The sequence below is a fragment of the Ciconia boyciana genome, chromosome 10 (genome assembly GCF_034638445.1).
Source record: "Ciconia boyciana chromosome 10, ASM3463844v1, whole genome shotgun sequence".
Lineage (NCBI taxonomy): Eukaryota > Metazoa > Chordata > Aves > Ciconiiformes > Ciconiidae > Ciconia > Ciconia boyciana.
The window spans coordinates 11,416,904-11,433,623 of record NC_132943.1 but is presented as its reverse complement, the minus strand read 5'-3'; the positions used below and the strand labels follow the sequence as shown (position 1 = coordinate 11,433,623).

General features: G+C 40.0%; 1 protein-coding gene across 2 annotated transcripts in view; it reads right to left on the bottom strand.

The window, feature by feature from the left end:
* Nucleotides 1–14: 14 nt before the first annotated feature.
* Nucleotides 15–16,720, bottom strand: part of LOC140657200 (protein mono-ADP-ribosyltransferase PARP14-like) — a 44,139-nt gene continuing 27,433 nt past the window's right edge. For both annotated transcript variants that reach the window (XM_072873854.1, XM_072873855.1), the window contains exons 6-17: nt 13,893–16,195; nt 12,072–12,308; nt 11,601–11,822; nt 11,079–11,142; nt 9,958–10,107; nt 9,183–9,245; nt 7,631–7,798; nt 6,143–6,349; nt 5,446–6,054; nt 4,740–4,885; nt 3,247–3,421; nt 15–1,588 (exon numbers count right to left, since the gene is read on the bottom strand). In XM_072873854.1, the coding sequence (XP_072729955.1) occupies nt 1,299–1,588; nt 3,247–3,421; nt 4,740–4,885; nt 5,446–6,054; nt 6,143–6,349; nt 7,631–7,798; nt 9,183–9,245; nt 9,958–10,107; nt 11,079–11,142; nt 11,601–11,822; nt 12,072–12,308; nt 13,893–16,195 (4,634 nt within the window). In that variant the 3' untranslated portion in view covers nt 15–1,298. The remainder of the gene's footprint in view (nt 1,589–3,246; nt 3,422–4,739; nt 4,886–5,445; nt 6,055–6,142; nt 6,350–7,630; nt 7,799–9,182; nt 9,246–9,957; nt 10,108–11,078; nt 11,143–11,600; nt 11,823–12,071; nt 12,309–13,892; nt 16,196–16,720) is intronic.

Here is a 16,720-nt window from a genome sequence, read left to right as displayed (position 1 = left end):
CATAGCTGTTTTAAAACTACTTTTATTAAAACCACGTGTATATGGCTTTTGATTGGCAGTTGTAAGATTATCACTGTAATTAAGAGTACAGGTTGCAAAGATGTACAAATGCCATTATTTACTTGGTTTACAGAACTTTAAAAATTTTCAAATGGTTTAAGCGTGGTACCTGAGTATGCCCCTGTAGATGACTCTCTGCAAATTGGTAATTCTACAGAAGGGTTAACGTTTCGGTAGTGACCACAAAAAATTAGAAGTCCCTCTTTACTGTCTTGAAAATGACTTTGTGGAAGTTGGATGTATGCAATGCGGGGCACCATAGAAAATGCGCCTAAGAAACAGGTATGAATACAGGAATATATACCTAGGGAATAACAAAGTAGGCCACAACAGCATAAGGGGGGTGAAACAATGAATGCAAAGTGCACGTTCAATACTGGATTTTTTTTCTTCAGGACTCTTAGCACCAACAAGGGTGAGTAGATGCCTGAGAATGACTGAAAACTCTGCTGGTGAGAGAGGTCATTCCTCCATCGTGGGGTGTTTTAAACAAATCCTCACAGGCAGCCACTCAGCACTTTATGGTTGTTGTGGTTTAACCCAGCAGGCAGCTAAACAGCACACAGCCATTTGCTCACTCCCCCTCAGCAGCCGTGCGCCCACCCTGGCTAACCTCCCCAGTTTTTGTGTTCAGCATAACGTCGTACGGAATAGCCCTTTGGCCAGTTTGGGTCAGCTGGCCTCCTCGCTGGCAGGGCAGTATGAGAAGCTGAAAAGTCCTTGACTTGGTGGAAGCACTGCTCAGCAACAACTAAAACATCAGTGTGTTATCAACATTATTCTCATCCTAAATCCAAAACACGGCACTATACCAGCTACTAGGAAGAAAATTAACTCTATCCCAGTTGAAATTAGGACAATGGTCAATACTGGAAATAAGAACATGCATAGATGCACTGGCCTACCCTACACCTCTTACTTCAGGCCACAGGTAAGGCAGAGCAGCTCCCTCTCCTACCAGTCCCTCTGCCTTGCGTAGGAAGAGGTCAGGGTTGTTCTCAGTTCTTGCCTACATCTCCGCATACCTGAATCTGAGATGTGAGTATTGAAATAGCATGTTCTAAAATATTTGCTTATCCCGGCCTCATTGTGTTGATAATTTGATGACATATTTAAACACATGAATAGATAAATAACCACTTAGTTTAAGAAACCTAGTTGTAAACAAGAATCAAGAATTACCCCGTTAATTCCCACATGTAAAAGGCACTAAAATTTTCCAGACTACTAAGAATATTCTATTTTCTGAAAGTAATAAGGTATTCAGGATATGCCTGAATGTCATTAAATATGACAAACATTGTTGGACTATTCACATTATCAACCACACTGTCGTACAGGTCAGTAGGATCTGCTGGGTTTTTTGGTGGTGGAGTGATTAGTCCTCCGCTCCCAGCACAGTACTGCCCAGTGAGGACCCGAGTCAAGTACATGTATCTTCTGCCATTTGTATCTGGTCTGGAATAAGTATCCTGAGCAGAATAACTTGCATGAACAGCAAAGTAGGTTCCATTTCCAATAGTTGCAGCTGTTTGGAAAGACAGCATTTTCAAATATAGTTAGTGTTCTTATTCCCATAAGACTCTCTAAAGTGCCTCTTTTTTTTTTTTTTTTTACTCTGCAGAAGTTATAAATTTGGCTAGGGTTTAAACAGCAAATTCTAGTGATAATCCTTCATATCAGAATCAAATATGAATCCACTTAGGTGTAGGGTAAGTATGAACACTCAGGTTTTGACTGCCCTTTCTGATGGGGAAAGGGCTCCTTTCTGTTTAGCCTTGTTGTTTAGCCTGCAATCCATCAAATTGCAGATCTTCAGAGCTTTTTCAACTTAAAATGTCTATATGATTGTAATTACAGTTTTCGAGTTACACCTTACAGCAAGAAGTTAGAGGAATCAAGTTTCTTTGTCTGAGACACATTTCTTTTTTCTGACACCGGCAGAAAGCTGTTCAGGCAAGACAGGTCCTTCCTATCTGGCTGCTCCGATCTTTGGGTATTTTTGCATGGCTACCCAGCCTGACAGAAGGGAAGCGTGCCTTTCCTATGGTAAATTGTCACTGAGATGGAGAGGTGGCTGTCAATACTCACAGATAGAGGACATGGGGATCTAGGGCTCTTGCTTTCCGAGTAAATCCAACTCCTGGCACTACCAAAGAGCAGGAAAGCGAAACTACATCTCCTCTGGTCATGTTTTAAAAAGAAATGGTGGCTGCCACTTCTATCTGTGCACAGCATAATATATTTTGTGTATGTTGGGCTTCATTTTCTCAAGAAAATATCGGCCTAAGTACCTCTAGAGGATCCAGACAGAGAAATGTCTACTTTTGGATCCAGACCACACTGAAGTGTCAGCTAGATCTGAGTTAAGCTGCCCGGCTCTCCCAAGATCAAGTCAGCCCTGGGCATGTACAATTATGTCTTAAGGAAGAAAACATTAAGAACAGAAAGTAAGGACTTTTGAAGTAAGGTTGCAGGACCTCTAAGAGCAACTGGCACCTCAGTTCAGTCCAAGTTCTACTTCTTTGGATCCTGTCCTTCATCTTTGAATGCTACCGAATAATAAACATAACATGACTGTACTAGAGAAACTGGACAAAACAATCTTTGAACTAATGCAGAAAGTCCTTCTACTAAATATTTTAACAATTATCCGTAACAACTATTAAAGGGGAAGAATTAATTTCAACTGATTTCATTTGCATAAAAATGGTAGGGGAGTGGGATCTTCCGATAGCTTGTGCTGTCCTTATCTTGAGGCAACAGGAGAAGTATCTGCACCTCTACTTTGCTACCTGCCTTTGTCTAAGAAGAGAGGAGATACCAGCAGCTAATGGTTGGTATCTCAGCTGAGGATGCTGAAGAGCGCTTCTTGTTCCTTTCTGTAGGCAGATCATAGAAAACATTTCTCAAAAGCTGCCCAGGCTTGATTTCAGATTAGGCGAGCTTTTTCTGATACCCTCTAGATGGTGGCATTCATCAACAAGGGATTAACTGAACAGGTTAATTCCTCTGTCCATATAGATCACGCTCCAGAGTTGTTTATTATTTTGTTCTCCAAAATAATGTTCTCCATTATTTTGTTCTTTATTCAGTCTTCACAGTGTGCTGACAGCACTGTAACATTGACATTCCCTAGCACCTCATACATGTTTAGGAAATTAACTGCTTTGGATAATGACTCACCATTCTTTCCAGCAAATCCACGATTAAATCCATTGTAGTTGATCGTGCTCAATGAGGATGCAGCTGTCCCATGAAATAGCAACTTCTCATTATTTTCATTTTTGTTCTTTGTACAGAGAGACTTTTTTTTTATTTGGTACGTCTGCCAGAGGAATGGATTTTGTATTCTTTCAATCTGCAAAGTTAAAAAATAGAACTATATTTATACTGGTAGGGACAAATATTTATCATGGCAGGAAAGCATTAAAACCAAACCAAACTGAAAGAATGACAGTAATTTTCACTATGCCCTGTTAGTGTGTGGTTTGGGTTGGGGAACTGAATACATGTGCCTCCTGAAAAATCAGAAGCCAAAGTAGCTTAGAAGAGATTTTCAAGCTTGGCAATTTTTGGCATGCATTTGCCTTGCCTGGTATACCAGGTACACAGGCAATCATGGTAGCTGTGCATTTTCATTTTTAGAAATAGGCTGTTGTACCACTGCTAGAGGCAATGATGTAAGATGCCTTCTGTACATCCTAATCATATTTACTGATGATTTTCTCACTAAAGGGTAGCCTGTAGCGATACCATGATGTTGAATTTAAGTTTATCTTCTAGATCACAGCTTGGAAGGCAAAATTACTTCCTTTACTGTGTAGCTTAGCAACCCATAAGAAACTCCTATATAAAAATAAATTGGTGGGAGGATAGATGTTGCTGGCTTCCCATGCCAACGATGTGAATATAGCTCAGGGGGAAACAGTGTATCTGCATCAAAGTATAATTTTAAAGGCATTGCTGTAACAGCTTTCCATTTTCGATGGAAAAAGACTTCATGTCATTACCTGATTTTTTCCATTAAACACTAATATTTTGTTCTATTTGTGTCTTAGTGACCATGCTCATTGAATCTCGTGATGGAAGAAAATTTTTCAAACACATATTCTCACTCTTAATTTCATTGTATTTTCTCCTATTTATCACTCCTCCCGATTCCAAATTCCATCTTCTCCCTGGCAAATAAATCTCTGTGCACTGTGTTGCAGACTTTTCAATAAGCAGAATCAAATCTTGACACTTTGGTTAAAACCAACACTCTAGCCTGAAACGCTCTGGGACTGACAGGCAAGTAGTAGTAAAATAGTAAAAAGCTTTACAAAGCCTTGCAGACTGGCCATATTTTCCTTTGTATTCTGAATGCGTTTGCTCATGCTTCCATTTCAATATAGAATTTCCTAATTGGAAATACCACATTAACTAGTGAGTACCACATTAGTTGAACATAGAGTCAGCCTGAAGACTGATGGTTACTGGTTTTGCATTATTAGAAGGCAGAAGTGGCAGGGCAACTCTTAGGAAATTTGCTTTGATTTATATCCACCCTGTACAGTGCTGGGGAGACTGACATATGAAAGGTGTATTAGGTTGCAGACACCTTACAAACAAATATTAGAAAGTATATTAATGTTTTTAGCCCAAGAATTGACTTTTTTCCCCCCATAGGGTTTCACCTTCTCTATTTGACAGTTGGGACAGGTTTTCTTAAATTTGTTCTGAACTTCCAGATATTCCTGACATGATGGCTTGAGGTTCACCAGTTTGACCCGTTCCTCTTGCATGTCTTCCCACTGCACAGGGAGCTCTACTGACTGCTTATCTGCAAAACAGAGATTGCGTTATTATCACAGATATCTAGCGCAGTTTTGTAGGCTCATCTTACAAACCAACTGCATATAGAGGGCTGAGAGGACAGCACCTTATGCAATACTTTATTCCAAGAATACTCTCTCTCTTCAATACATCCCTGGCTCTGTAATTCACTGTTAAGACTTTACATTTTCTCTAGTCTCATTATCCCCATACCAATATGTAAATAAAACGAGTTTGAAAACCACAGAAGAATTTTATGCATTCTTCATACACCACTTCCTTTGTCAGACTTAACCATGCAATCTATGCTCACTAATCACATACGTACGGATAATATTTGTATTTAAAATAGATGTTCTGATTTCAGTCATACCTGCCTCTAATTATGAAACTAAAACTGCTGGCTATGGCATGTCCGGGGTGGGGGGGGGGGGGGGGGGGGGGCGTGAAGGAAAAAAAAGCTATGGAATAGCTTACTTCTTTGGAATACCTGAATTTGCATTTATTGGAATTATCATTCAATAATCACTATTAAAGGGTTTTTTTATTAACAAAGCTGTAATTTACCTTCATTCTTTGGCACACGTTGAATGTTTATAGTTTTTCCTTGGTCATCATGAGCCTGTAGAGTATTCAGATCCACCTTGTAGTTCTTCTTGTTAATTTTGACAGTAAGATGTGGTTTTTTAGCTATTTTGGCATCCTCCAGCTGCATATTTGTCAGTTTATCAAAAGCAACAAAGCTATCATTGCTTCCTGGATACCTCCATTCTACCAGGTTATAAACAAGTTCTGCCTTGGATTGTTCTTCTTCAGTATCCTTAATTTTTTGGATCATTTTCTGAATTTCCACAGAAACAAACCAGACATCCCTGCTAATACCAGAAATTTTAATGCAAGGAGGGGAAAGTTTATTTTCAAGCTGAATGGTAACATGCTTTCTTCTCTGGAGATCTGCCAATGCGTCAATTTGCCTCTCATCAAAATTTTCAATTAGCTCATCTGAAATACAGTTTTCAAACTGTTCCTTTAAAATTAAATTCTGTATCCAGGACTCAGTTGCGTTCACATTTTTTTGGCTTTCTCCACAAATTTGAAATGTGGCTAAATCAACTTTCTTCTCCAAAACCACGGGCTTTTTCTTCTCAGTAGGTTGTTTTTTGCCCCAAAAAAATGCTGTGAAGAAATATATGGTAATTATTAGTTTTAAATAAAAGATCTTTAGTTTTATGTGCCCATGCACACAGAAAACCCACCTACTTACATTTAAACAGAGACAGCCATGAATCTGTTGTGGATGAATCTGAATTTTCTCTTTTCTTCATGCTTTCGTAAAAGTCTTTGAGCATACTTGTCTGGAAGATGACGATCTTAATTTTTTTCAAATGCTGTACTGATCTTTTGCTTGCAAATTCCACTATAGCATCCAACATGTCATCAGCTACCTTTGCTGGACTCTGTCCTGCCTGACCTAAACAAAAATAAAAGGCACATATCAGTGAACAGTACTTAAATCAAGGCAGCATCCAGAAAACAGAGACCATGTCCCCAGCGTGTACAGACTGGTGTCCATCTCTCCTCCCCCATTATGCTTTCTGGCCAAAGCTCCAGGCTTAACCTCAGCTTTACGCCTAGGCCTGTGAGCCCCAGGAGCTGACACCCTACACGGACCCGGGAAGCCCTTCTGAGATTCTCCCCCCACTTACTCTGAGGCTCCAACAAGCACTTCAGCCTTAGCATCCCCCTGGTATTTTTAAACCCACACATCACTAACTCTGTCCCCATCTTTAAACCGGGTACCAAAGTCAAACCAAATCAAAATCAGCAGAGGATCTTGGCACAAGCCTACAGTGTATTTCAACATACCAACAGGAACATCAAGCTTAAAACAACTGCTCTCATTCCCCTACAACAAGCCTGAAGTGCAACCTAAAGCTTATCCTGAAACGTTGGTGGGACCCCTGCCAGTTTCAGCCACAGCATCCCTTGGACAGCCATCACGACACCAGCACGCAGATGATGCTGGCAGTCCCAGGGACCTGCCGTAACCATTACTGTGGAGTCCAAACACTGACCCACACACCAGCTCGTACCCTAACCTGGCAGGCTGAGCAAGGACCAGCTCGCGATTTCTTTTTCCAGTCAAGGGGAGCCTTGGTCTGAGACGGATACCCTGCTTTTTTCAAGCCCCACTCCCCAAACTAACCAGAAGCTTAAGCCAAATAAGCTACCCTGCCTCTAGCCCTCCGCTGGAGCAGGGAGGCTGAAACAAGACCTATAAAAAGTGTAAACTGCAGGTATTCTGTACCCAGCTGACAGTTTCTGTAGTCAGCCAGACAAGGTTTTGGTCTCAGGACAACTCCAGCTTTCTTCGCCTACAAACCCCAACCCCAGCCCTTCTGTGGGGCTGAAATCCCAAAGCAAGGTCTACGGGAAGTTTGAAGAAAGGTGCAGGGTGGCCAGCTGAGATACACAGTCTGTTTTGGGGCAGAATGTCTTTTATGGAGCAATACCTTTTCTTTAGTGTTCTTGCTCAATCAATATTGACTGTAATATTTATACTTTTAAAAAAGCAGCATTCTTGAAGTGTGCAGGTGGTGTCCGATTCTGACCACAATGAACTTTCACAAATCACAGTTTACAGAGTTTCTTGTACAAGTCTGCTGTTATCCATATCAGAGGTATTAACTTTGTCCCAGTTTCTGAACTACTCCCCTCACAGCCCTCATCACTTTCCCAAGAAAAAGCAAACCTGTTCCAATTGCCGGGAAGGCAACAGATTTGTACATCCTTAGCTCACACTCGTGAAGGACTTTGGAGACCTGATTCTTCACGTTGTTATCGTGAATCAAGTGGATGATTTTACTGCACAACAGTTTTCCACCTTGTGTAGTAATAAAGCCACTTTGAGACTGCCCAGCTGGAAGAGAGAAGATAAAGGAGACATAACATTTTCAAAGTGGCTATCTCTTCTGATAAGACAGCTGGTTCTATTGATGCTAGTGTACACTGGAGTAATACACACTAGAAGAGAAGTGGAAAAAGTGGAAGAAATCCACTGTCAGCTATATTATCCTGGTTTTAGTTGATTCCCGTTTTCTCTGTAAATATTCTGACTGCAGAATTTCTTTGAGAAAGTAATTCAAGTAATTGCATGTTTCCTAATTTCCTGAGATCTCTGCTACAAAGTAGTTTCCTATTAAGTACAACTTAAGAATTTATGTTGAATTTAAATACAGCTCACTTCTATTTAAAAGCATGCCAATAGGATGTGCACAATTCATTTATATGAGAAATCCTTTCTTATGGCCCTTATTCCTTGAAAGTTCAAACTCTTATTCTGCAGAAGAGCTGAAATGTTAAAATAATATCATTAAAATAATGACCCACTGATCTAAGAACTGTGGTATGGAATCTTTAAAAAGACATTTGTGTTTTTTCAGCACTCATGTTTGATCACAAACACCTCGAAATGGAGTCATATTGTGAGGATGAATGGACTGATGAACACAGTTACATACCACTTCACTGGTCACAAAGTTAATGACTGATTGCAAGATGCTCTGCATGCCCCGAGATCAGGCTGATAAACAGGGAGAGCCTGCAGAGCCAAAGGCTGGGAAAAATATCCAGGAAACTCCATCTTGAAAGTTAACTTCTGGACTGAGAGCAGGAACATTTTGTTTATGCAGCCAGACTGTGTGCCTTCCAGTGCTCGTAGGGGTCACCAGTGAGCTGGGATTTTACTGCTCTAATGTCTGTAATCTGCATTCTGCCAGACAAAGTCATGATCAGGGTGATAAGCAGAGTTACATTATTTCAATAAAAAATAAGGATGTATTTGTGAATATAAGCCAGATTTGCTGTTAGCTTTTAAAAGCCAGTCCTGCACATGCTTACACCAAGAGACAGTCTTTCACCACTTTGTTCAGTTTCAAAACCTCAGCTCTCCAGTAGCTGACAATAGGTGAGCTTAAAAATTATGCTCAAGTAAATGGGACTGTTTCTGTTCTTAAGTCAGGAACATGCATGAGTAATTTCAGGGGTAAAGAACTTAAATTAGATTAATTTCCAAGCATTTATTAGCATCAGAAAACTGTATCCATCTTCTGTTCAGTTGTGAAAAGAAAAATTCTCAAAGCAGGTGTCACAACACCACCACTTTTCAGAATTCCTAAAAGTGAAAGCTATTTTTTCAGAAAAAATAATTATACCATCAGAGTAGAGAGTTATAAAACAACTTTAGGTTTTCAGAGAGAACAAAAAAAAAATTTAATCAAACAAAATAGTATGCTTTCACATACCATATTGAGCACATTCTCCTTCTACCTGGGAACCAGCAGCATCCATAATTGCTTTGAAGACCCCTTAAATTATAGAAGAAAAGCATATGCATTCATTAAGTCAATTTAGCTATTTCTTCTCAAAACTCTACCCAACTTCTGTACTCTACAAACACCCCAAATTCTCCCAGGGCAAGATCCCGCAAAGTGCAAAACCCTTGCCCTTGCAAAAACTTCCCCTAAGTGCCCTCCATGACACACTGTACTGGCTGCAAAGAGAACACTGCCTTCATTATTGATTAGAATTCATTAAGAATAACTCCTATGTCGTCGTTTCACCAGCCAACAGTATGCCCCTCACCGAACTCTGATCGCTTTGAATTATATCACTTGATGTCCTTCATGCTTGCAATTCACAATGCCACCAGAGAATCCTCTGCTTCTTCCAGGTCAATTTACTTAACCAGGGCTTTGGCTTACAGTGGAACATATTAGGACAAGAGCAGTTTTGCAGAATTATATTTGATCTAAAAATTCCCTTTTATTTAAGCATTTTTGCTTTTAACAAGAAAAATCTGGTCAGATGCCTTCTGTTTGAGTAGTTTGGAAACTAAATGGAATATTCAGGATGTGTAAAAAACCTCTTTAAGATCTATTTCCTGACTAATCACAACTCTCTCTCTCTCATCTGAAAAATACTTCATAAAAGTTTCACATATGGACAATTCTTTCCCCTCCCCCCTTCTAAAAACTAGCTCAAATTTATCACTAGAGAACTACATATTCAATACAATACCTGATGTGGCATCAAATGTTGAATTTGATATGTTTACAATAACCTCTGTATCCTCCTTGGTAATATCTCCACTAATTACTTGAAGTGTAATAGAACCAATCTGCATTTCATGAACTCCCAATACGTCAGTTGAAACATGCCTAATGAAACCTGGAAGGGAAAGACAAACACCTTAAAACACTTCTCCTTTAGTTTAGGGTAGTATTCTCTTCCATTGATGGAAACTTCAACTTATCCTTTTGAGGAATATGCTCTAGATCAGTTTGATGGACCTAGAGACTCTCTGCCTTTCTCTTTACTCCATTTCTGAAAGCAGGAAGGTGCAGTATTCTTTCCATTTAAATACTGTGAAAGTGAAACTATTTCCATTCCTGTAAATTCATGCAATATAAATTCAGAAAGCACTCTCGGGGTTATCTGATCTAACCAGCTCTGTAACAGAGTTTCCTGAATTAACTCTTACAAGAAATGCAGTATCCAGCTTAAGCATTGCCAGTAATGGAGATCCCATCACACTACTTTTGTAAGTTATTTCATCTTTACCCTTACAGATATAAAACTGTTCCTTACTTCTAGTCTAAACTTATCTAATTCATATGTTATCTGCACACTCCTAACTTCATCTCACTGGTACAGCAACTGAGAAGAAAGAGCTATATATTCTTATGAATAAGCCTCTGCCATTGATGCAGTTCACTCGTATGTTTTTACTCCTGTGTCACACTACCATCAATTAATAAATGGAAAGGAAATTATCCATTCTGTATCTCTATATAGGAGGTTAAAGGTACAGAAATACATGTTATTTATGGCTTGTTTGGCAAAGCGATACCAAGTTCTTATACCCTTGAGTAGGACAAACTAACGGTTCTCCTACCAGGACATCCTCCTCCATGTGATAAGACTGGCCTCACTAAGAGATGAGCATGCCCTAAACAAAAGGAATTCCTCTTTAAGATATTTACAAATGGGACTTTAAGAATGCCAGTCCGTTAGGAGGAAGAAAAATAAAAGTGCTCTGTGTCTTGATGACATTTCCTCTGTTTCCCGATATGTATAAAACCACTTTACAATATTTACATTCTCCCCTGTGTCCCACCTCCTGCCCCTACACAACTTACTTGACTGTGGTGCTGCAGCACTGCAATTTTCAGCTACCCTACGTTCTAGTTCAATGGTAAAAGCCTAAGAAGAGAGAAAAGGTACCAAAGATAGTATTTCAGAGTTTATATACCAAATATTTCTATAATTAACATTAACAGTCACATAGCTCATGCTGAGCCATCTGATGCATTTTACAGTCGTGTTTAGGTATCATTAAAATCAGTGGAAGCCTCAGTGTGGACAGTGTGATGATAGATACTGTCTTTGCATTCCCAGAACTCCTTTCTCAAAAGCTGAGCGAGCATCTACAGGTGTTTACAGTGCCAGCAGCGAGGCCAGTTCTGTCTGCAGCTCGTGCTTGCTGAGAATTTGTATTTCAGAGACACTGAAAGATGCTGGAGAGATCCCACTGTCACCAGCCCACAGCAGTAAGAAAGTGCGAAGTTGTTCCCTTAAGAAAGCAATATAACTAAAACATATCATTAAGGTGTAACTAGACCAGCCTGTAACATACATGGCTTTGGCCTGAGAAGAACTACCTGAATGTTATCCATATCTTTTGGATTCAAGAGAAAATGAACTTCCTGGAGAGTCTTCCGAGTGTGACTACCACTGAACTTGAATACCACATCAAACATTAACTTAGAAACAACGGTTTTAGGAAATCCAAATCCTCCAGTTCCAATAGCTGGGAAAGTGATCGAATTCAGACCAAGTTCTTCAGTTTTCTTCAAGCAGAAATTGATTATATCTTCTAAGATCTGTAAAACACAGCAAACATGCCCTTTTTTTTTTTTTTAAAAAAAGCATTATTTATTATTAGTTCTACAGAGATTATGCTGGTATGAGAAAAAGCTCTCAGTGCATCAAGGATCTTGAAAGCTCACTCAAACAGAAGTAAATGGAGCCGAGTCATCTAAGCTAACTATTTTAAATCCTGAAACTTCAGGATAGGATCCCAAATAAATCTGTTTTCAAAATCAATTTTTAAAAAAATAATTAAAATGTACCTTCAGGGTCTGTCCTTTTCCTCCATCCCACACAGGAATTATGGCATGAAGCACGGACTTGCAGGCCAGAGCACATCCACTGGTGCAGAGCACACTCCCTTGACCAGCAACCTGTCTTTCTTTTTCTGTTTCAAACTCTACTTGGAGCGCTGGTCCAGCCTTTTCCAGCAAGGCTTTGCAAAGCGGCCCCACGCCAAACTTCAGATCTGTGCCAACACTGTTGACAATAACATCCGTCTGCAAAAAAATTACAATGAAAATATCTATAGCCAGACTTCAAGTAAAAATATGCATCGAGACTAACAGCACTACCAAAGCAACACACAGCGCGAAAAACAAGATGCCAAGGGAGAAATAACCTGGTTTTCAGCACAGCTTCTGCATACTGAGTATTCCTGGACTTGTAGGAAACCTACGGTAGGCAGCATCAGACCCACTGTGAGCACCAACACCACAGGTATCTACATGTGAGCAGGTCATCCATCCATCCATCCATCCATCCCGGCAGAGCTGTCAAGCCCTCAGTGGAGAGGCCTCAGTCCCGAGCAGATGCCAATGTCTGGGCCAGTGAAACAAACCCAAACTCTGCAGTCTGCCTCACCCCTTCTCCCAGACCCAGCCTTTCCTACTTTTCCTTGTAAAGAACTGCTGCAGTATTGCTCCTTCTTCTCTAGCATCATCACAGGATGCAAAATATATGTATTGTGTAAGGTACACGTAATGTAGGAAGTTTAATGTCCCTTTCCTCCTTTTCACTGAAGTGGGATTGTCTACACCTTCTCAGAAAAGCAGCACCTCATGCACCAAAACGAGGTGAAGGGAGGTGGTTGTGCTCTCATGAAGTAAAACAGGCAAAGCCCCAAAGTCTGGTCTTTGCTTTGCTTTTTTCCACTGGAGACGTTTTAATTACAAAGTATTTTAAATGTGTGTCATATTGAGGTTTTTCTACATCTAGTATTGCTCTTTTATTGGAATAGGCTCTTACAGGCACCAAAATGACAACTGAAGCAACTAATATTGAAACAACAATGATAATAATTTAGGGAGATTTTAGACTCCCAAAGTATAAAAATCAGGGGCTGTTGAAAAAGAGAGAGATTTATCAAGATGCGCTTTGCATCACTGAAGGAAAAAAACCATAAGGGAAAGAAACTACGTCAGAGGTGTAAATTGAGTCTTGATGGTCTAGATGAATAGTAGTTAAACTCTTTGTTAGCAAAAAGAATGAAAAAAGAAAATAGGGGAAAAAATAAGCAGAATCAGGTCTAAACTTTGGCAAAACAATCTAAGCATGCACTCTTCTATAGGGTCGCTTTTCTAGAGCCCAGTAACTTCTTCATAGACTGTGTCTTTAATCCATCCAAAGAGAAGGAAACAAAAAAAAAAAAAAAAAAGCTACAACCTCCCTGTTAGCATGACTCACAACAGCAGCCCAGGCAGGCTGCTAGATATATCCAACCTAGATAGCTACAGATCATATAAATACTTTTAGAAAGTATTTTAATATTTCCCTTTTAGAAAAAAAAGCAAACTGTTTTACATGTTGACCTTAGATGTGGAGAACGAGTAAAACCTAGCTGGGAACAAAACATTCTGAAATTCACAGCTGCCCACTAGAAACGGCTGCAGTGTGACAGATCCCAACCTGAAATCCATCAATTTTGCCAGCTTGCATCCTTGTTTAGCTAGCACACAGCCATTGTTTCCTTACGTAGCAATTGCCTTATAAAACAATATAACCTACTGTCCTTCCTTTTCTATTTAAATTTAAAGAAGATCTTCACATCCAGTTAGAGAGGAAGCAGAAAATTAAAGACCTACCGTGGCTTCCTGAACGTTTTTCTCCTCTACTCGGATGCAAAGTCCTTCACTTGTTGTAACCGTCCGGAGATCAGCTCTAGCCACCTGCAGATCCTCTCTTCTCTTCTCCTTCTGGCTTTCTCTCAGCTTACGGTTTTCTGAGTGTGGCGTCAGCACTATCGAGGAGGATGATTTAGCTCTAAACACTTTTCTTACTGTCTCACTCAGAACCTGAACTGTTTCTTCCGCATCATCCACAAGATGAACCTCCTTCAAGCTGCCGTCCCCCATGGATTCTTCCAAGGTCTCCTTGATGGAGGACACAATCGAATATGTACACATCTGCAGCGGGAAGCCAAAAGTCCCTCCACTTATAGCAGGTAGAGCTATGGAACCATGATTGTATGTTTCAGCTAGTTGTAGACTTTTCTTCACTGTCTTTCTTAGCAAGAACACACACTTTTCTGCTTCTTCTTTCCTCCACCTGGGCCCAACAGCGTGAATGACGTTCTTGCAGGGGAGCTTCCCAGCGCCCGTGACAACTGCACACCCAGGCTGCAAACTCCCGATCTTCCTCACCAGCTCATCGCACTCCTGTTGCAGCTCCGGACCAGCCGCTTTTAACAGTGCCTCAGCAAGGCCACCGTTGTGTTTTAAGTCTTCATTAGATGCATTTACCACAACATCAACAGGGTAATTACACAAGTTACCTTTATACACTGCTACTACAACTCCATCTGGCAGCATTTTCTTGTAGTAGAGCTTTCTTTTATCTTTATCACCAACTTTTTCACCCTTCTGTTGTTGTTGTTCTTCTTTTTCTTCCAGCCTAATCAAACAGCTAAATTTCTGCTTTGCCTCAAAAACCCATGAATCTTTCCTCTCAGTGAAGAACTCTCTGGCTCCCGGTTTATCAATTGGCACGCTTTTTGAGTAAAGGGATGAGAGAATTTTTTCAAACATGGTGACTGCTTTTGGCACTTCTGCTCTTGGTCCGCTCAGGGAAATACACGGTGTCTTGGTATCAAAACGTATTGTCACACCTTTCTTTCTCAATTCAAGATAAACACCGGATTTTTCCTTCTCCACAAACTGCACTACCACCACCGACTTAGCCGGGATTACTTTTTCCACGTGTGTGTTTCTATCTATAAAATCTTTAAGTTTCTGACAAACTTCTGTTACAGCCTTAGAAAAGCCAGCAATAATCACTTTATTTTCTTTTCCAACAGGTTCATCAATGACTACAGTTTCCTGGGGAGAATTGTACTTGTTACACAAGGAGGCAAGAAGACTCCTCCACTGCTCCTTTTTAATGACCTCACCATCCTCCACGTTGATGCACTCATGTTGTAAGCCTGTCTTTATTTGCTCTTCTGCTTCAAGAAGATCTTTGGGAGCATCTCCAAATAGCAACACAGTATCATCCTCAAGCTCATAAAAAGCATTGATTTTTTTCCTAGTGAAAAGTGTCGCTGACATTGTTTTATTATCTACACGCTGTAGATAGTAGAAAACATGAGGATCAATGGTAACCGATGTACATGGCATGTTCAATACCTTTTCCAGTAAGTCAGCTTTTATTTTATACACTTCTGCAGGCAATCCACACAACTGAACAGTTTTTTTTGTGTCATCATAAAAGATCTTTAAGCATGGATATTCTTTGTGAATATTCTTTTCTAGCCCAGCGTTGTGCAGAATGGCATACTTCCCTGGGATCACTGACACAGAAATTTCTATGCTTTGTTTTTCCCTTTCACTTTGCTTCATGGCTTTTTCCATGCATTCCCTCACTTCTTTCTCTGCACTGTCCACTGCTGCTCTGTTGCCTGCAATCACCAGCATCTCCTCAGAAATATCAGTTATGATCAAAGCAACATCTTTCACCAGTTTGTTTTTCACGTCTTCCCAATCCACTGAATTTACTTTACATTTTATAGCTATGTAACGTGACATGATACGTGAGAATTCAGTAGAAGCATCTTGCTTCCATGTCTTGATCAACTTAATCATTGTCTTTTTCTGCTCAGAGAGAGATGACGATGGGCACAACATAATTTCTGGGTGTGCACAGTCTGTCTGTGGCCATTTTAGCTCACAATGGCAAATTGCCATTTCCTGGTTTATGTCTTGGATCAGTTTAGCCTGCCTTTGTAAAAACTGCCAGACATACGGATCTAGTGGTACCCCAATGGGGTCTGGCATCTTGATCGTTGGTCTTTCTTCTCCATAGAGAGCTGTTCCCAGGGAGTGGTAATACGGATGCACGGAAATTGCTGTCTGTTCCAGTAAATGCTGCTTTTCCAAGACAGTGTTTAGATCTAAAAGTTAGCACACACATACAAACACATATGTGCCATTAACTTCAAATCAAGCAAATTACTCTGTTCTTAGAACTATTCCATTGAATAAAGTAACTTTTTTTTTTCATTTGAAAGAGCTATTTTTATGTCTTTCTGATTTCCAAACCACTCTGTAGGGAACAAGATAAGAGGCTTGGCTCCAACTAGTTTGGTAAATATGCTTGTGCCTGTATTTACCTGTACAGCTACACCTTGCTCTCATTTCCTAAGGAAACCCCACCACAGAGCAGGGCCATATCAAGGTACTACTATGAAATGCTCCTTACTCTCAACTTAAAATAAAACTCTTTGTGCCAGTGCATTTTTACGGGTTTTTTTGCCACTTCAGTTGGAATGGACAAAGGAAAGGAATTATAATGTCGGCAGGGACTTAAAACCACATTAGAATGATCCAAACTACATATTAACTTAATGTACAAAATATTCTTAAGCAAATTCTGAGAGTCAGAAGAAAAACAATTACCTGGCAGATATCTTTAATTA